This window comes from Triturus cristatus, chromosome 11 (genome assembly GCF_964204655.1).
Source record: "Triturus cristatus chromosome 11, aTriCri1.1, whole genome shotgun sequence".
Lineage (NCBI taxonomy): Eukaryota > Metazoa > Chordata > Amphibia > Caudata > Salamandridae > Triturus > Triturus cristatus.
This window is the reverse complement of record NC_140594.1, coordinates 670,601,528-670,623,166: the sequence shown is the minus strand read 5'-3', so window position 1 is coordinate 670,623,166 and position 21,639 is coordinate 670,601,528. Positions and strand designations below refer to the sequence as shown.

Sequence of the window (21,639 nt, the reverse complement as noted above, 5' to 3'; positions counted from 1 at the left end):
GGGAGATTGAAGCCAATGAGACTAGAAAAATGAACAAACAAACAGATGGCAAAATTACTCCACCACACGGTCATGCTAAAGGCAAGCATTGACACTTTATGGGCTGCTCATTTTTTGGTTGAGCCTGCCAAAATGCCAGTGATGGCTGCCACCTTCAGCAAGTGGCGGGGCGGGCAAATGGTTGGCCGGTTTCATAAAATAAAAACAATGAAGTAAATAAAATAAAAAAATGTACCTACTGTTATTGCTGCTGCGTCATCCTTGCTCCTGTCTTCTTCCCATGTGACTCCAAGGCCCTAGCTAACTTTTTAACCAATCCTGGCACTGCTCTCGGGCTGTTACCCAGCATCAGAGCAGCATCAGGATTGGTGGGAGTGTCTTATATCATTGCTCACAAGGGCACTGGAGACGTTTGCGGTCTAAAGACAGCTGGGTTAGAGAGGTTCAAAGTGTGCATGTGTGGCTGGCCGTCGCAAGATGGCCTGCCAAAGAAACATGCGCACTTTATAACAAGTGCAAAGGCAGCCCACCTTCCTCCCTGATGCGGCTGCCATTCAGCAGGCACCGTCCCGTCCTGACACTCCGTTCAGGACAGCGTGACGAGAACTAAAATGGTAATGAATTAACTTCATTACCATTTTATTTTTCCATCTCTGGGGACATTTCAGTGGGGTGACGCTCCTCCACTACAACGGAGTAGCTGGCCCTGCAGACAGTGCAAACAGTCTGGTTGTAAAAGGCGGATTGTGGGCTTACAGATAACTTACAGGAGCTCACAGCCCACCAATTGGTTACCATGGGCTGGCTTTGTCACTCTTATTTGCTTGCTTTTAATTCAATGGCAATACTTGTCCATAATGTGTTTATCCCTCCCGTGGAGGACAGCCTTTTTATCGTCACTCTGATTGGCTGGCTTCTATCCTTCCACTGCTCACTTTTAGGGAACTTGTTCAGTTTAAGGCCACAATACTCCATAATCATCAGTACCACTCCCAATGGCAATTAGCACACCACCATCACTTGTACCAAGACCACCAGTACCACTGCAAAAACAAATATTTCCAATATCACAACACCAGTACCACCGTCACCACTGCTGACACCATCAAGAGCACAACCAATCACTGGCAAAGCCAAAACTGTCTAGCTTTCATGTGATTCTGCATGGAGACATTATTTCCGCAAACTTGGGTGGGCACGTCTTAAAACATTTAAACTCAGACCTACTAGCTTGCCAGTGTTTATTCTGAGAACCACCACAATGAAGTGCTTGGCCACCATCTATCCCCACAACACTTCTCTCTATGTTTAAAAGGTTTCTTTCATGGCAAGTGTGTTCAATCTAATTATACTCGCTCCAATCCACATGACTCATTACCCCATGCTGCAGCATTTTTCCTTGCACTCATTGTGCTAGTCAATGCCTTAACTATGATGTAATGGTGAAATCCCAGAATCTTAACCATCTAACTTTATGTATGCCGGGCATACGTAGGGCACCGGTTCTCGTGTAGTTTTAATTCCCTGTGACCAGGTCTGAGAAGTAATATGGGCATTTTTTGAGTGCCAACGAGTCACATGGCTTAGCAACAGATGTGGCATAACCTTGCATTTAAAAGGCACATGGACACTTAAGAGGAAAAGTAGTTGGGGGAAAAGTTCTCAGGTAAACTCAGCTACAGGAAACAAAAACGAATTAAAAACCAGTATAACTAGGAATGCCAATTGTAGTGTGAAATACAATCAATTAAATAATTCAGAACTAGATCTATTTATACTGAACCACAGTTTACAATGCAACTCCACAGAACGTACAACTGTGTTACATCTCTTAACAATATTGAACACAAAAATTGTAGTTCTCAATATCAAATTAACAATCCCTATGAATCGAGCAGCAAAACCCAGAAAAGAGATTAACCTTCACTATGATAAAAAAGTGTTTATATATAGTGCTGCAGAGCGCATGCGCTTTTATGAGTGATGCGAGTAACCAATGTTACAATTACTACTTATATGGGAGTCAATGCAGCCATCTTGGATGGATGTCGGGCTCTGTCCGCCCATGCAGGCATTCATATTCGTGACCTTTGGATCACCCACTGTTGCAGCAACGAATGTTCAAGTCACTCTGCCATGCTTTCCGCCTCTGTTTTTTGAGCTGGGAGACAAAATGAATTAAAAGGTCATTGGAGCTTCCCTTTCACAATGAGGAGTCTCAGCTCTGAGTGACAAGTGCAGTGTCTTACTTCTCTTAGGAGACACTACTCCACCATCCACCTTGCTGGTCACAGATAGAGGGAAACTGCATGCCTGGAGAGGGGCAACTAAATTGCCCCTAATCAATAAGTACTTACCTAATCTTAGTTTTTGTTTTGAAACACAAATCTTTATCTAAGGATTGAACTGGGGCTTGCCTGTGGGATAGGGGCAGCTGTTGCTCTTTCAACTGCAGACAGGTTTTACTCCTAAATGGTTTGCCTGTGTTGGAGGTAGAAGCAATGGTGCAAATAGTCTGGGAGTTTCGGCTAGTTTTTGGAAGCTAAAGCTCTTGTTTGTGGACTTCGTCAGACATCAGGATTAGGTCTTCTTCAGGCCCAGCATGGGTCGCACTGCTGACATCGACAGCATCACAGACACCTCCATGTCAGCTCGTGGAGGAGCGCTCTCAGTAGTGTTTTCGCCAATAGCCTCAGCAAGAAGGCTGGGGATATTATGCAATGGTGGTGGATAAATCTTTTTTGCACCCCCCTCCTCCCCATACACCAATATTCTATGACCTTATAAAATGGAGAAAAGAAAAAAAAATCAGGTTTCAAAAGCACTAATTAGGTCAGAAGTTAGGTTAGTCCATCATTTGTAGGCTTCAGAGTCTGCTTCGGGCGCACAGGTCCAATAACCTGATGGAACGTTGAAAACATTATCATGGCATGTTACTAGATCCATGTCACTGGTTCATCTCAAAGAGAAGTACCTAACACAGCCAGATCCCCATCAACGGTCCAGCCTTTCTGAATACAGTAGGCGTAATTCCAGACATACAGCTTGGTTAAAGATTTGGCTTGACTTGATAGAGACAAAGTAAATCCACAATAAACTTTCACACTATCTCCAACAAAGCCATGTGCACTCCCAACAGCACTTAAAACTACAGGCAACTAGCTACTACAAGCCTGTGCAGATGAGCGGACTTAGTAAACAGTTCCTCATATGCTAACAGTTTCCTCACAACCCCTATAAATGTTAGGCTCGTACTCATGGAGGGTCCTCGGCTAAGGTGGAGGACCGTCGCCCCACTGCTCCTTGAGCAGTACAAAATAAAAAGATAAGAAGTTAATATTTTATTTTTCTTTGTTCCAGCCAGGTCAGGCGGGCGGGGCTGGCTTGTGGCAGTGGGAGCAGGAGTGGTTTGCACTCCCTCCCACGTGCAATTGAGGGCTTGACAGGCCCTCTAGGGCCGGCCAAACCGTCATGCACACTTGGCATGTTCTCCTTTGGGCTGTGTTGCACAGCCCCATGGAGAACATGCCCAGCTTCCCAGGCACTGCCGCTCAGACCAATCACGACGCTGCTCAGGCAGCATTTTGATTGTCTGGGAGAGTCCAGAAGCCTGGGGGCTTCCAATGCTGCCAGCAGACGGAGAAGAGTCATGCGGTGGCTGGAGGCGCGTGCTGTGGCGACAAAAGTATATATATTTTTTCCTTCACCCCCATTCAGAGGCAGCAGCCATCGCTCATACTGGGATGCATCCGTGTGCTTGGAGTGGCACTTGACCTGAGAAACTATAAGCAGCATTTCGAGTACCCCCAAACCTAAAAAGTTTCTGTCTCTCTCCTCGTGGGTAACAATTACAAAGAAACATGTGTGTCCCGAGATGTTCAGCTTAACCAGAGCTAGCTAACATTGATGGAGAACACTTTCCACTTGTGAAAACTTCAAACTACTTTGAACAGAAAACACTAGAATGCACTTGAGAGAATTCATGCTGAAATGCTGGCAAGGAGCTCCGGTTTCTCCTCTGTATGTTTCTGATGAGTATGTTTCTCTAATCATGGTTTTCAAAATGTATACCGGTCCTTACCTTGGTCTTCCTATTTGGTAGGAACAGTTTTCACATTAGCATAGTGTTGAATAAACAGCAGCTCCCACAAGATTCCTGTGTACATACAGAACCTAGGCTCTACCACACTTGACATTTCCTTTAAAAAAAAGGAAGTAATGCAACACAGCACTGGCAAAGTATTAGTCACTGCACACCCGAGCTGTGAGGCTGTAATGCTTCACACAAGGAAGACTTGGCAGCCCTGGTGAGGGCAGTAGAAGCAGATGTTGATCTCCTGGAGCAGGCCTGAATGCCAGATGGAAGGCCTTCCTTGGCCAAGGCGTGGCACATTTTAATGAAAAATGTACTCCAAAGTTAAATAATGCACTTGGTTACTGTTTTGTCTTTCTTGGCTTCAGCGAAGCCTATAAAGAGCTAACCATCCAACACTGTCCTGTTGTGTGTGTGTGGTTGACATAATAGGAAAGACAGATACAATAGTATGTACACGACATTACAAGAAGGAGAGGGGGAGACTCCTGGTTGTTTGTTCAAAAGTGCTCATGGCATCATATATTTGAAAACACAGTTTAGACAGAACAGTTAAAACAGCACTGTGAGCACAAATTGCAACGGCAACCCAAAGGGGATAGGTGAACGTAGTGCATGCAACAAGAAGAGTGATGGCGCAAGTGACTAGTGCAGAAAACAGCAGACGGCGCACAGTGACAAAGAGGTAAGAGGTTATATACAATGATCACTGGTTCAACATGGACGAATATACACAACGACTGTACAGGATTTTTAATTTGAAGAACCAGAATGATGTGCGCCATGAGTTGCGCTGAGAGGTAGGTCGACGGCGTTTCAGTTCTATTTATTCAGGACCATCATCAGGACCAGATTGCCAAAGTATTTGAGGTGCTGTGGATCAAGGAAGCAACCGTGCCACTTGAAGGTGAATCAACTAGTGCCGGTGTGTAAGCGACAAGGCACAGGTAAGGAGTAATGTAGATATCAAGAAAGGAGGATATCTACGATGGACCCAGGTATCAGCAATGATGAAAAGGAAACCGAGTATGGTGCAGCGTAGGGAGCGTCTGCTGGATTGATTCGGGAAGGTCTAAAGGCTATCAGAGTAGTCCTTTGTAGCCTCGTAGGCAGGGTCAGATCCCCGATGCACTGCGGTGGTCCAAGCAGGGGTACCTTATTATGGTGGTCAGTCATCAGCTCGAGTAAATTGAAGGGCTGGAGGGGCACCGATTAAATCCAGACCGCCACGTACGTGTGCGGTTGTTGGCCGGTGTCTCAGAATGAAGCTGTCTGAAACAGATTACAAGTAGGTTTTCTTGTCGTGTCCCGACTAAGGGGAGCTTGTTGCAAATGTGGCACATAGACGCCGGGACAGGTTGTCTAGAAGTTTCCATTTTGTTTTTTAGAGACAACATACCGCGGCTGGTCTTGTAACTCGAGCTTTAGGATAGGTGAGCGTTTCAGCTGCCTGTGAGTCAGTTGCACTTTTATTTGGCACGGTTGTCAGGAGGCTAGCAAAGGAGGTTGTATTACACCCCTCTAATTAATTTTCTTTTTGGACACTGGGTGTTGGCGGCACAGATCTTTGAATTAGCATGATTTGCCTAAGTGTTGGGCGGTGAGCATAACTAACCAGAATTAACACAGAGTTTGTGTTGGGATCTAAAGGTTTTACCTACACTCCCACTTATGTGTGTTATTCATGATTGTAAACATGTTCCCATTAACGATATTTCATGTTAAAGTAGACTTTATCATGTCATTTTTCAGTATTCCCCTGATGAAGGTTTTCCTAGCGAAATGCATTGGGAAATGAAAACACTTTGGAAATATATGGACACTTCGCTTGAATGAAAAAGACTTGAGAAAACGCAAAAAGGAAAATAAATTAAACAAGAATACATTGTTTATTTGACTCATATTATCTCTGTTTTTGTTATGTATGGTAATAACTTGCGGGGCAGATTCAAATGACAAATTGTTGTTATATGTCCATACACATATCTTTTTGTAAAATTGGCAGAAAATTATGAACAATTTTTTAATTATCCGTTGAACACTATACTGCACCGTCAAGGCAAGTGAACAGTGCACCTTTATAAACAAACAGGTTCTGTTTGTGCTGTTTTTGGTTTAGTATACCGGACAGGGGCTAGTTAGGATCAGAGGGTCGCACCACAGTTAACTACAAGAGATTGATACAATTGTTCAATTTGAATACGTTAGAGGTGTGCAGGCTATCAATTTTGATATAGTCATTCAAATACATGATGCCATGAGCACTTTTGAACAAACAACCAGGAGTCTCTCTCTCTCCTTCTTGTAAAGTCGTGTACATACTATTGTATTTTATCTTTCCTATTGAATCCAGTTGAGACATTGTTGTTAGTTTTCACTTACTCAACCTGGTCTATGGGTTACACTCCTGTTATTTACTATACTGTGGTTGACAAAGACATAGCGATCCTCGGTACGGTCTATGCACTCACTCTCTCTTCTTTGGTGTGATGAGGAAGAGAAAAGGAGGACAGACCAGCCCATGTGAAAGGCCGAAAACGTCTGGCAAAAATGCAGGGTGTAGGAAGGTGGAGTATTATGTGGGGATGCTGGTTAGGCTCCACCATGCAATAGTCTCACAATATTCAAAGATGGCCCTTGGATTCACAATAATAAATCCTTAGCTCAATCCTGGTAGTGTGGCAAAGGAAGAGCAGTCAGGCTTTACTAGAGGAACATGTGTTGAGCATTTCAGAGCACCAACACGTACAATAAGTAATTGACAACTTAAAAGAAATCCAACACCAATTCATAAAAATAAACCAGATTTTTATATTAATTTTGACACCAAAACTAACATGATCAGATACATATAACTGGAGTTAAGGATTTTAGAAGAAAACATAAAATCACAGCAATTCACTATTGCAGAACTTTTGCTTCGGGGTCAATGGGGAAATAAAAGTGGTATTGATAATCGGTCCCTTGCAAGTCCAGTTGCGTGGAACCCAAGGAGGATAAAGGTGATGCAGGTCCCAGGACCAAGCAACAACAGTCAGTTTTCTTTTACCTGGCTTGAAAAGCCCAGGGACAGAGCTGTCCTGACTGTCCTTGATGCTGAAGAGGGAGCTGCGGGAGAGGTGGTTTTACTGCTTACACGGTGCTGGTTTGGAACAGGGAGCAAAAAGTCTGCAACAAAGCCACTGCTGATGTCAGATGAAGGTTTTGTGAAGTTCTTTCAAGGTGCAACGTGGAGTAAAGGAGATGGTTGATGGACTGGTGACCAACAAGCCTTGACAAGGGTAAGCACAGCAGAAAGCTATTTAGACGTCTGGAGGAACAAGGTAGCTCTCTGAAACTTTGTGGAGGGCAGGACTGCGTTTCCCACAATGCACTGGACCATCTACTTCTTGGCGATTCCTAGAAGGGCCTGCTAGCCAGCGATTCTTTGGTTCCGCTTCGTTGTTTTTACCTGCAGTTGGAAGGGACTATTGCCACTAGTACACGTGAACCTGTTGATACCTTTGGCACTCAAAGGTGTCCCTCTGTCTGAGGGAACCAAGCTTTGGACCAGGACGAGCTGCGGTCGTGCAGTTCCAGGAAGGTTGCCAAAAAGGTGAAGAGTATCACAACTTGGTTTGCTCGGCTCTTGTGGTTGCAGGCACAGATCTCTTCTTTTGCCCTTGTTGCAATCCAGATCAGAACGGAGGTTCTGGTGTCGGAGTAGCCCTTAAATACTGGTTTTAAGGGCATGGGTGCAAGTGGCCAATAGGTTTCTAACCCCAGTGGCTTATATGCCCCTGAGGTGACCACATCCAGGGGTGAAGGTCACCTTTTCTACCCAGAACCCACTATTCTACCACTTCTAAAAATGACAGAAGTCTTCCTTAGCTTTACAGACCGGGTAGCCCACACTAGAGGTGTGGCTAGCCTTCTGGGGGTGTACACCGCCTGAATACCTAATTTTCCCACCTGCCTGGGTGCAAGTCTGCGCGGGGCACGGGGAAAATGTTTCCTCTTTTGGGAGGCAGCCTAGTTGCTTATCACAGGTGGTGCAGCGTTTGAAGCTCACCATCTTGATATGCCACTTCACTAGCCATCCTGTCAGGGACGGAGGTGTGATCTCCTTCCTGTCCAGGCCATTGTTTCTGACTCCTGGGACAGTTCACACCTCCCAGCAGGAGGTCAGATTCCTGTCTTGTAGGCAGCAACAGCAAACTGGCAGCCATAGCACAGGAAAGCATGGGGCAACCAGGTGGGCAAGCTCTAATGTAGCACCTGGGTGCAGGCCACATTGTCCTTGACACAAGATTTATGTCAGGTATGATAAGGCTCGTTGTTTGCTATCAAACATGACATTTAGGCAGTACCATAATGGATCTATCAACCTCGGGTTTGCCTGGGTGCCAGCCCACGTCATCCTATGGACCATATATCAAAATAGTGTCCTTGAATGGTAAAGGCATCTATAGGGACATATACTCCGACACTTACATGTCCACACTTTTAATAGTATGCACTCTGCCTCCTGGGCTTAGGAGGCCTTTCTTACGGGTGAACGGCATATATTACAAATAGTTCATTGATTTTGCCACACACTGTGAGGGCAAAGTAGAGTTCGAGCAGCTTTCACTGCTCCTGCAGGCCTGCTGTCTGTTGTTTACTATGGTCCCTCAGGGTACCAAAAACAGTGCTTCAGGCCCTGGTGAGCCCTTAAAACGCTCATGCCTCAAGTACTACTGTACCATATACTAGAGAATTATAAGGGGGTTTAAGTAATTTACCAATTGGGGTTATCAATTCCCACATCAGCAGGCTCCAGTGCATTTTCAGAGTCATAACCATCAGCACTGGAGCAAAAAGTAGGGACGTTGGGTGACCAAGCAAGAAGGGCACTTTCCTACAGTGATCAACATGCATATCAGTAAAGCAAGAACAGCAGAGTCTGTAAAGAAAGTTCCATATATACAATCATATCGGGTCTGTGGATTTTACAGTCAATGGTGTTTCGATCCCATTATAGATAGTGAGGTGAGATCATAATCAGGGCTGAAAAAATTGAAGAGAAGCCCAGGGTCCCAAACAATGCGCTGTGCCAGGGGGAAAATGGGAGGGAGCCGTGGTTGGCCTGAAAGGAAACGTAGTCCCATGTCGTGGAAAATGTATAATCAAATTTCCTTGGAAATACAACTGTAGGCCTCGTGAAATGATTAACAAAAATAACTACGCAAAGCTATAAAAAATAAATAAATGTTTGTAAATGGAGATCCCTAAAATTGGCACAAAATAAATTTTTAGAAGGCAATTGAGAAATGATTAAGGAGATTCACTAACAAAAGAGAAGTAGATTGTTAGAACCTCTGGTGACGGTCAGAGTCATTTCCTTCTCAACTTTCAGAGCTCACATGGGCTGGTGAATAAAGGAAATGGTAGACAGATTAGGGGGGACTCGCACTAAAACCAGCCTTGGCACTCAGAAAAGTAACTGTATCCAAGCAACACACCTATCACCAGCAATTTTCTTAGCCAAATCAAAAGTTATTTAGCAACTGATGTTACTTTAGCTTGAAATAATCCCAAACCCACAAAACGTCCTCTACTGGGAAGACAAATCTCTCCCTAGGGATGGTACAGAAACTATGGAAAGTATGAAGCTGGATTTTAAGAATATACTTCAAAAACACATTAACAGTTGCTAAAAGAGGATAAGAATAACTAAAGTGAAACCAAGTTCTACTGTTTTAAGGTTTTGTATCGCTCAATGCCCTGCCAGAACATTGTAAATTATCAACTAATCAGATTCCCAAAGAAGCTAAAAAAAGGTTTTTTTGAATGGATCGGCTTCGGCTTCACTGGGAGTTGGCATACAATTCCTAGTGGCCATTATTGGCCCCTGCTGTTGTGTAATAATTCATGGTTAAGAATGTGTTGTTAAATTCTGCCAAGTTAATAGCTACGCACAAAAAGAATTTTTATAAATCTGATCACGTCAACAAATGTATTTTACATTGACGAGAAAGCGCAAAAAGTGGTTTGCAAGGGGGATTTTTCCGGCAAAAAGGGATCCCTATTACTACACACCACGCTATGTCAGTCAGTGTAAAGGGGAAAGCACTAGCCCTGGAGCCCGGACAACTACTCGGTACGCAGTACGGTATGCCACTTCATGAATGTGTGGCTACATAGGGTACCATTTCCTCCGAGACCTTGTAGTCTGGAATCCCTTAAATTAGCTAAACTTACCCCCGTGTCAAGGTAGGACTTACTTTTACCCTATACAATCACGGACTTAGGGCCTGATTACAAGTTTGGCGGATGGGTTACTCCATAACAAAATGTGACAAATATCCTGTCTACAGTATTAGGAGTTCTGTTATATCCAATGGAATTTAAAATGGGGCAGACAGAATATCCGTCACATTTGGGATGGAGTGACCTGTCCGTCAAACTTGTAATCAGGCCCTTAGTGTGGGGTGTAGTGAAGCAACAGTGGTCCCCATTTGCCCTGAAGAATGCCCCTGACCAGTATTGGCAATGGGTAGGCAGAACCATGTTGGCTTGCTAAGGATGGTGGGCCATTATGCCTATACGCCATCCTCCTTTAGTCTTTAGATAGTCTTTAGATATTCCGGAGGTACCTCTTTACTTTCCCTGTGAAGCGGTAGCTGCTTGCCTACCTGCCTGCCCTGGACACGAAGTCTGCGCTTGGTGACGGTCTCCCTCCCGCCGCCGCCTTGTCTTTGCGGTCGCCGTGAGGAGAGGGGACTACATTCCCCAGCATCCCCTGCGGCGGAACAGGAAGCCGCCCCTTGTTCTTTCGCGCCTGGAGGCGCTACAAACAGCAGCTGGGTTTCCGCCTCGCGGGACCGCGCGCGGGCGGCGCCGGGCTAAGCCCGGGCAAAGGGCGGGCCCTCTGTGGCCCTCAGTGACCGAGGTAGGCCGGGCCGGGCCCGGTCCCTTACTTTCCATATTTATTTATTGTACTTTGTTACACTGTTAGTGTTTGTTTGCATTCGTGCCCAATTAGAGTAGTAGGGTAATGTGATGCAAACACTGTGATAGTTATACTGCACCCTTCCTGCTGCGCCAGTGACTGACTCAACTCCAGATTTTATTTATTTTATATTGTCACATTTCTTACCAATTACTGTGGAAAATGTCTAAAACGTTACGTTCAGGAAGGGTAGTGGGAGAAAATCCTGCCCAGACTTCAACTACCTTCCATATAAAAGACAAGGATGAAACCATCCCACCTTTAAAAAGACAATGTTTGTTATCTGAACTTTGGATGCCATCTGGTATAAAAAAGCCAAAATGCGCAACTCCACACAATCTTGATCCTAAAGCCTTGGAAGTATATGCACCAACTACCTCTGTGTCTCGATCTTTCCAGGTCCAGCAGGGGGCCCCCCAAATCATAGTACAAGGGTCTCCTGTGCGGGACTCTACAGATGGGAAGTTGATGAATATAAGTGACCCAGTGCACATACCATCGACCCCTCAGTTCTCAATGAATGACAGGCAGGGGGATGACCTGTCTGCACTATCCATTGATTTGGAACTTTGGGGACGTTACGTTAGCCCTGCTAAAGTGGAATCCCTGGAGCAATTTAAAGGTCAGGGGGGAGCCACCCCATCAGGGTTAATGCTGTATAGTAGCACCCCGTTGCTAAATAGCCATGAGATTTCTGACTTGTCAAACTCTTCCAAGAGCCCTGACCTCAACCTCCTGGATAACATCCGTACTGCAGAAGCACGAGAAAAGCCGATCTCCGAGTCTATGATCGCGCTGGAACAACTCCTTGCCTCAATCTTGTTGCTTCTAGGGAAGTTTGTTGGCAGCTCGGATTGCATCCTTGATTCAGTTACCCAGATATTAAAGGTATTGCTGCAGATAGTGCCGGATGCGAGTAAGGTCATTCTCCCTAAGTCTGAACAAGCTGCATCTGAGAGGAAACTTAAAGACACTAGAAGCGAACTAAATAAGAAAAATGAAGAGTCTTCTATGGTCCCTCATAAGGAGTTGACTTATACTGCAGCCTCTAACTGTATCAAGAATTTAGTCCTGGAGATAGAGGAGGAGGATGAAGTTTTGCCAGGACCTAAACCGGTTCAGGAATTATTCCCAATCTTTGTCTCGGATGGTGGAAAAGACCTCTTGGTCGATAAATTAGAGGTCAACAAAGAAAAGAGAACATATGGTAAACAAAAAAGTACCAAAGCTAGCAAGAGGAAACCCACACGAAAGTATAGAAAGAAGAAGCAACGGAGGATCATTTTCCAAAAAAGCCCAGAGACAAGGGAGAATGAAATAAGGAATGGGGAATCCTTTTCTACTGCTTTAAAAGTGGACATTGGTGTGAATTTACCCTCTTCAGCTTTGGTGGAGGAGGAATTTGAACAAAGCAGCCTGCCTCCCCTGGAGGATTTACCACTTATTGGGGGCTCTCTCCCAGGCTCTCCTTCTCGGAGTCCTTGTGAAGGTCCAACTTCTAACTTATCTGGGTTTTTAAACCCTTTGGCCCCCCCCTTTGTGGTAACTATTGACTCTGAAATGACTTGCCCTCCGGCCCGGCCTGCAAGTATGTATAAGGCTCCTGTGGATGTGCGTGTATTAGATTTCGTCCCATTATTTGATACTGACCTCTTATTGAATAGAGCCTGGCTTCTTAAGTGTTTTAGTGAAATTGAATGTCTCTATCACATCCAGTCTAGAGACATTGAACTGGTAACCTTGTTGGGTAGTAGTCGGGTTCTGAGTACTCGGGTGAAATTTTATTCCCCCATTATAACAAATCTGATACTAGAACAGGCCGAAAATTTTCAACGCTTAGGTATTGATATACTACCTATATCTACCCCAGGCAAGCCAAATTTTTTCGATAAGCAGGGGTTGAGGGGTGGTGAACAAAACGGGGTAACCTCTCCTCCTCTGAGAGACCTGAAAATTTGGGTATCCAGGGGAAAACGTATAGTATCGCACGTGAAGCCTCTTCCACTAATTGAGAATTCTATACATAATGATGATAATAATCGGTGGAATTGGCTACATAGTGCACTCTCAACAAAAAACAAGGATAACCCCAAACTGTTCCACCATCTTTAACCCAGCCTTAAATATAATTTCCTGGAATGCGGCCGGATTTCATAGCAGCCCGGAGAAAATGACTTTTTTATCTACTCTGGAGGCGGATATACTATGCATTCAGGAAACATGGTGCACAGATAGGTTAACGCCTCTAAAAGATTTTTACGTTCTGGAAGTTCCGGCTGCACCCTCAAAGAAAGGGCATGCTAGGGGGGGGCTTGCCTGTTTACTGTCAAATAAGTTTCAATGGAGATTTTCACATTATATTGATCCCAGTAGACTCTTCCACACAATAACTCTAGAAAATATGTTCTATGACAATATAAAATATTCCATGGTAATTTTTAATGTGTATATTCCGCCTGAGGAATGTTTTAATGATAATTTGCAGCGGGTTCTCCAGTACATGGATAAGATAAAAAATTCGCCCCCTTTTCCTGTAACTTTGCTTATCGGTGACTTGAATTGTAAAGTTTCAAACGCTAGTCTAAACCTTTTCAGGGATAAAGCTAAGGAGGAAGCATACTGCATCCCCCAGACGCTCTTCCCTGAAAATTTAAAGACAAATAAAAGGGGGAAGATTTTGCTAAAAGAATTAGTGATCGGGGATGGCATTATCTTAAATGGTAGATTTCCATCCGACGCCCCCGCAAGCCATACCCATAAATCCCCCTTTGGGTCATCAATTTTGGACTATGCTGTCGCCAGCTATAGTCTGTTCCCCCAGATTCTTGACTTAGAGATTATACCCACGACCCTGAGCGACCATAGTATACTGTCATTATTAATTGCATTAAACTCTATGAATACGGCGTCCTGGTCGCTAAAGGGCAGGGAGGCTACCTTCCAATCGTCATCTGGAAGATGCTTCTGGAATAATGCTGCCATTAATGGGGTCCAGGAGTTACTGACCGATACCCTTAGGGAATTAGAAGAGTGGAACGGAAATGAAATAGTTTGTTTTGAGGAATTCATGGCAAAAATGTTATTGAATGCTAATAAAACTGTTCCCCCTAAGAAAAAAGGAGAGGTAGTTTCTCTAACTCTCCGTAAGCTGAATAGGGAATTAAACAAACTTATCCGGGCACAGTACCTTGAAAGGGTATTGGAACGTGGGAAAGATATTGCTAGGTTAAAAAGAAAGAGAAGCAGACTTAAGCGAAAAAGTAAAAGGGACAGGGAGGATGAAGTATGGATTAAATTAAGGGAATCTGCTGCTTATGGCAACAGTAAAGATTTTTGGGCAATAATCGGGAAAGGATGTGGTACTCGTCACTCCCCTACTCCCGTAGCTATATCAGAAGATCTATGGTCCTCTCACATCCGAGAATTGTATGCAGGAATTGGGACCATGGGTGTGGATAATTTTATGCATAATCGCACCTGAGGCCGCAGTCTTCTCTCCCTCTGAGAAGGAAATCGAGTTGGCTATAAAAAACATGAGATCCTCTGGGGCTATGGGACCGGATGAGCTTCCGATGACGGTCCTAAAACAAGACCCTTCAACCTGGAGTAAAATCTTGTACCCCCTGTTTAGGGCATGCCATTTTTCTAAATGTGTCCCTGCATCGTGGAGGGGAAGCATTCTGGTCCCTATCTTCAAAAAGGGAGCAAGGGACAATCCCAGTAACTATCGCATGATTGCGCTCCTCGACTCCATCGGAAAGGTCTTTGCGAAATGTCTCCTGAGATCTCTCTCCGATTGGGTCGAGGAGCGCAACATTTTGCCGCTGGAACAGACTGGCTTCCGTAGGGAACATGGCACTCTGGATAACCTTACAGCCCTTCAGGTTATTACTGATAAATATGTCCAGGTTAGAGGGGGTGTTGTATATGCCGCTTTCATTGACTTCTCCACAGCGTTCGATAAAGTGGATCGGGGTACGCTGTGGAGAAAATTGATGGGGATGGGTGTCCCTCCTCCCCTACTGGAATTGGTACGGGCTCTACACACTGAGACCTGGTGCAGGGTCTTAATGGGGGGTGAAAGGGGGTTGTCGGCTAAAATACCATCTCTGAATGGCCTTAAACAGGGCTGCTTATTGGCGCCCTTGTTGTTCTCCCTATACACAACTGACCTCCCTGCAGCTGTGTCCCGTAGTGAGGGGATCGCACCGTTGATAGGAGGGGTGCCAATAGCCTGTCTGATGTATGCCGATGATGTCTTATTGCTCGATTTAACTCCTGCGGGTCTGGCCAATAGGCTTCAGGCTCTTCAGGACTTTGCTGGCGAGCATTATATGAAGATCAATATTAATAAAAGTAAAGTGATGTGTATTGCGGGTAGGAAGAAATGTCGCTCTACAAATTTCGGTTGGGCCATCGGAGGGCTTAGATTGGAGGTCGTAACTTGTTATACGTTTTTAGGGAAAATATTCTCATCCAACATGAGCGAGAATTCTCATATAGAGCATTGCTCCTGCAAAGCTCTTGCCCAAGGTAATGGGTTAAAGTCCCTATACCTGGCAACGGGGAAAAGACATTTCTCTAGTCTTCTAGAAGTATTTAGAGCTAAAATCCCCGCAACCATCTTGTACGGTATAGAAATAATTGAGATAAAATATTGGGACTTTTGCCATAAGACCGAGGGAAAACTCCTAAGATCCCTCTCGAATTTTAATAATGCTTGTTCACTGGCTGCGTGTAGGCTGGAGTTTGGACTCAGGAGTGCCTGGGTTCAGGGGCTGTGCGCCTTAATAAGGTGGGTAGCCAACTTAGCCAGAGCGAGAGAAGGAACCCTGCGAGTCTTACTCAAAAATGAACTTTTGGGCAATTTTAAGGAGTTCTCTAAACTTGTCAACAATTTTAGAAGGGCTGTGAATATCCTTAGATTGGATGAAAGCGCTCTTTTCTCCTACTCTCCCACGCAGTTAAAGCAGGTCCTTAGGGAGGCCTCGTGGGAGTATTGTTTTCAATCCGACAAAAAAACAGTTGGAGATAAAAGGAATGTGGAGCTGCTGGTCTCCTCCTATAGGTTGAAACAGCCCCAACCGTATGCCCAGTGGAATCTGCCACATGGGATTCGTAGGTTTTGGTTTTTATTACGTTATGACTTAATCCCTCTTAATGTGTTGTTGTCTAAATGGTATGGCACTTCACCGCTGTGCAACCTATGTAAATTAAATAATCAGGACTGTATACATGTACTTTTGATTTGTCCTATGTTACGAAGCTTGCGCAAGAGATGGCTTAAAGTAATTTGTCTTCGCCTTAGCATTGTCACGTTACAAGATTTTCTTCATGCACTTTATTGCCCACCAAATGAAATGTTTTGTGCCTATGTTTTTAACTTTTTTAAAGGATTTTTAGATATTTATTAAATTTTCTGGAAGATTGTGCCGGCCTGGCCATGTGGGACTGTTGGTCTGCAGTGTACCTATTACGATTTGAATATTATGTCTTATAATTTTTGTATTTTAGATGACTGTGTTGTTTTGTTTGCACATGCTTATGTGGCCCTCTTTGAGAGCCAAAACATAATAAATAAATTTGAAAAATTTGAATTTGACAACCTGGGTTTACCTTCAGGTATTTTTATGCGTTCTCAATCCCTTCTTATCCATTACGTTTGATCTAAGAACTCCCTCTCATCTGAGGTTGAATCTGCCCAGGCAATATTATCTTACCCAGGGTGGGGTGAGGTCACCAAAGATGAAACCTCTGGGATTTGGTACCAGAGTCTGGCGGTGTTGCTTTTTTAACTACAGCCATCTCCAGAATTCGTTTTTGTTTCCCTTACACCTTCAGATTGATGCAATGTATCTAACTAGAGCCAGTAGCGTAGTTTTTGAGAATGCATTTTACCAGGCATCGCCCAACTTTCCAATCCTCTACAGTTTACCAGACCGCACTCCCTCACCTAACACAATTTACACCCTCTCTGTGTACCTCTACCCTATTAATTCTCAAAACCAATCCCACCCGCCCCCAAATTAAAGAACTCTTCGGATGGGCCAAATCAGAACCAGGCCCACAGGTGTCCTCCTCTGTGCATTTCTTTGTCCATTACATCACACTCTGTCCATTCTATCACACTCTAACCTAAATATTGTTTATATATAAACTACCAGCGTTTAAGAAAAACAAACTATCCGTTCTGTTAACACACAGGGTGCAGCGTTGCCATAGTTTTAGCTGGGCAGTTAGACAAATGGTCTGAATGTTGGTGGTCACATTTTGCATGAACCAAACAGGTACTTTCCTCGTGAGAATGCCATCATGTGCCAGCCTTGAAAAGAATACAATATGCCCAGCCCAGCAATAGTGCAATCGGCGCATGTTAAACAACACTGTAAATTTATGAACAGAAAGCAACACGAACATTTAATAGCAGCCTATTAGGATGTCATGTTGATTGCAACTTGCCAGAAAAGACGAACTAAAACCACGCTCAGCAAACGCTACCCGTTCACGACAGAAACAGCGCTTCGAAGTCAATGTGATGCACTTTAACCATGAAAAATGTAAAGTGGGGGGTTGTACCTTTATAAACAGTGCTCACGTGCGTGCATTTTATGCGTAGAAGGTTAGGTTAGGAGATTTATGTTTAACTGGTGTCTCTTGATGGCGCTGCCGTGGAGGTTCGAGGCATTTTGTAGGAATGACTGAAGCAGAGCACGCGCTGGCTGGGGGCTCCTTTTCATGCTGTAATCTGAATGCTAATAAACTACTCTTTCTCGCACCTCCTAAAGTGGTTTCAACAACATAATAGATTGCAAAACGTGCTCCGTGTAAACAAGGCGAGCTTACATTACACTCCTCTCCCTCCCACTGACATGCACGCGTGGCAGCTTTGTTTTTAAAAAGTAAATTTAGTAAACGTGCTCCAAAATGCCAGACAGTACCTAGCAGCAGGAACGAGAAGACCCACTGGAAGACGGCGGCGGTCTGGAGCCTACGAGACAGAGGAATGTTCAAGGGGGCGAACTCGATCTTCATGCTGCCGGGCTCCTGTGAGGGGAGACAGCTGGCTGGGGTGCAGAGCTGGTGGCTCTAGGGCACTTGGGGCGCTTTCAAGAATTCTTGCACGGCGCAGCTCCCCCGCGATAACCCTTCGAGTGAGCCCTTCCACGCAGAACACGTAGCGGAGCAGTCACCTTCCAAGTTTGTTACACTTTCCCCACCGCTGCCCTTGCCATTCCGTGCGCGCCCCCGACTTTCACAAGGCACGCGCTGCGGACTGACGGAGCGACGCCCAAGGGTGTGTCCGAGAGCAAAACCGAGAACACGTGTGTTCTCTATCTAAGGGAGTTTACGAAATACTGAAAGTGTTGACAGTATTGCTTTTCGCACAAAAAAATTAAACTAACCATCGGCTATCTTAGCTGCCTCATACAGCTTTCTGCCCCATCGTCCCTCGCCTCCCCCCTAATTTCCATTTTTACGTACTCTGCTACAATGTCACAGCTCCCAGTGTAAGCATACATGGCAACATTTCAGAGCAGGCAAGTGAGAGATTTTAAACAATAATAATCAGAAGAATGTATTTTCCCCGCATGTTCCCCACTGACCTTTATTGAAGCAGAAGCAATTTTACTGAATAGGGTCAATTGCACACATGCCAACATTTTAAACAAGCATTGGCATAGCCAATAGGTCGCGCCTTTGGGACCTTATAAGTGTTTAGCCAGAGATATAGGGAATGTTTTTAAGGTATTGAATGAAAGCGAAAGAGATGGAAGGGAACAGAAGGGTACAGGGGAGGGCCGGTGAAAAGGGCAGGGAAGGGAAAAGGGAGAAAAGGGAAATGTAGGGATGAGATGAGATGGGTTAAGGAGCGGATGAGGAGGGATGAAGGTGAGCGGATAAAAGAGGTTGGGAAGAAAGGAATGAAGCGAAAACTAATGGGGGAGAAGAGAGTTTGGGAAGAGGGGAAGGGAATAAAAAAAAGAAAGGAAAAGGAGTGGAAAGGAAAGGAAAGGGAATGGAAGGTAAAGGAATGGAAAGGGATGAAAAGGGAAGAAATGAACAAAAGAGGATGGAAGCGATGGTAAGGAAAGGGCAAGAGTTGGGGAATGAAGAGTAGAAGAGAGGGCTGGTGTGATAGGGGAGGAAAGGGCAGAGGGAATGTGAATGAGGGGTAGAGGAGAGGGCATGTGACATAGGAAACAAGCATTGGCATAGCCAATAGGTCTCGCTTTTGGGACCTTATAAGTGTTTAGCCATGCAACAGTTGCATAACTAAATACTTATAAGGTCCCAAAAGCGAGACCTATTGGCTATGCCAATGCTTGTTCCTGTTTATTACTACTCTGTAGTAATGGCGGCGCATGGGTGCCGCCATTACTACATAGAAGTAATAAACATGAGAAAAAAACTGGCTCACGGAGAACATCAAAGCGGCTGCAAAAGTGAAAGTGATCGCATTCAAACATCAAAGCGGCCGCGAAAGTGAGGCGCGCGCGCCCGCGCACATGCACTGTAGCTTTAGGCTACAGTGGTTTCACTTTTTTGAGCCCTCACAAAATGTCTCGCCAGACCAGCGCATGCGCTGGGTCAGGCGAGACCTAAAAAAGGGGAGTGAAAGGGAAGAGAAGAGAAGGGAATGGGCAGGAAGGGAGGGAGGGATGGGATAAGGAAAGAAAGAGGAGGGAGAGATGAAGGGGAGAGGATAGAAGAAAGGAATCGATTGAAAGGGAAAGGAGAGAAGGAAGAGGTGAGGAGAGGTGAGACATTATTTTTATTATTATTAAATTGAATTTATATTGTGCACAGCTACCCTTGACAGGGTTTCCCGGCGCAGGCATGTCCACTACTGCAGACTGAGTAAACGGTGAGCTAGTCACTGAGAGAAAAGCCAGGTCTTGAGATCTTGGCGAAACCTTAGTGTAAGAAGGGATGGAGGGGTCTCAATCCCCTGTAACATAAGGACCAGGATACAGCAGTAGATTCAAAGGATGTGAGCTTTTATTTACATAGTTCCAGCTCAAAGAAATAAGCAGACCACCCAAGGAACAGTCTCTGAAGAAGTCGGAGTTCTCAGGGAGCTCTGAGTAGTCCGGTCTGGTCGTTCTCCTTGTCAGCCAGGGACGCTTCCGGCTTGAAGGCGACAGTGGTCCAGAGGAGTCTCTCGGGTATAAAGGAAACAGAAACTGGGGGTTACTTCCAATATCGGGAGTTCCGTATATGAAAGGAGGGGGAGGGGAAGTGACGGGATCACCAGGGAACCTTTACCGTGCGAAAACGTACTCGTGTAGGGGAGGTGCGCTTTCTCTTGAAAAAAAACCACCAAACCGTCCTGTGACCACCGTCACCCACCCCTACCTGTTCCCTCCCCGTGAGAACACGAGCCCCCTTAATCTGGCCCGTACCTTGTGGTGCCACACTTCTCCAGAAGTGTGGCGGGGCAGAGCGTGGTCTCGTTGGCCTCCCGGCTTTCTCTGCTCCTGGGACGCCGAAGCCTCTGGATCGTCTCTCTTCTCCTCCTGCGGCGGCACTGCTTCGAATTCCTCCGACTCCTAGCTCCTAAGGACCTCCGTAACTGTTCGGGACGACTTCTCCTCTCCTGTCTGTGTCGCGCCGTGTTCTTCCGGACGCCGTCCTATGAATGGCACTGAGGCTTCTGATTGGTGGACAGCCGGTGATGTCAGAGGCAGGGTCTCCTCCTCCGGGAATGTCCGCTCCGTCTTAAAGGGACCATGTCCATCCTGCAGTCGGGGCGGAAACGAATACGGATTAAAGTCCTCCCCCGGCTCGTGGCAGGTAGGGACCCCCTGACACTTAGGTAGGAAGATTCGTGTTTCATAGAACTTGGGAGGGAATTCCAGAGTTTTGGCCCAAGACATGCAGAGGAGCGGCCACACATTCTGGTTAATTTAAATCTGGGTGTTGCCAAATTGCCTTGAGTGGAGGAACATAAGGACCGGAGAGGGACATATGGATAGATAAGTTCCTGAAGGTAGGCAGGAGCGGTCCCTTGTTTGATTTTAAAAACATAACACAGAGTCTTAAATTTGATACAGCTATCAAAGCGGAGCCAATGCAGGTCCCGAAGAAAGGGAGAGATGGATGTTTTTCTTGGGACATGACATAGGAGGCGGGCTGCGGAATTCTGGACCACCTGGAGCTTTTTCAGTAACTCCTGACTTCCGCCCAAGTAAAGTACGTTACCGTAGTCCAGGCGAGAGGTAACAAGTGCCTGGACTACTGTTTTTTTAGCGGAGTCAGGGAGCATCCAGATAATCTTCTGCAACCACCTTAAGATGGTAAAACAGGTGGCGGCAACGCTAACCACCTGTTGCCGCATTGAAAGATGGTTATCAATGATAAACCCAAGATTACGAACTTGGGTAACTGGTTGGGGAAGGGGACCCATTTCCTGGGGCCAATGTTGGGGGCCCCAGAGATGCTCGTGTTTACCTAAAATGACGACCTCGGTCTTATCGCCGTTTAATTTCAAAAGATTGGAATACATCCACTCTGACACCCGACGCAAGCCAAGCTGAAGAGAAGCTATAGAAGCTTCCTTAGTGGAAGATAA

General features: G+C 45.3%; 1 protein-coding gene across 1 annotated transcript in view; it reads right to left on the bottom strand.

Annotated features, from left to right (window-relative positions):
• The window catches only part of MOGAT1 (monoacylglycerol O-acyltransferase 1), a 163,407-nt gene extending 145,062 nt beyond the window's left edge, over positions 1 to 18,345 (bottom strand). Inside the window, exon 1 of the mRNA XM_085634266.1 lies at positions 18,005 to 18,345. Within this exon, the coding sequence (XP_085490392.1) occupies positions 18,005 to 18,098 (94 nt within the window). The 5' untranslated portion in view covers positions 18,099 to 18,345. The remainder of the gene's footprint in view (positions 1 to 18,004) is intronic.
• Between the last annotated feature and the right edge of the window lie 3,294 nt (positions 18,346 to 21,639).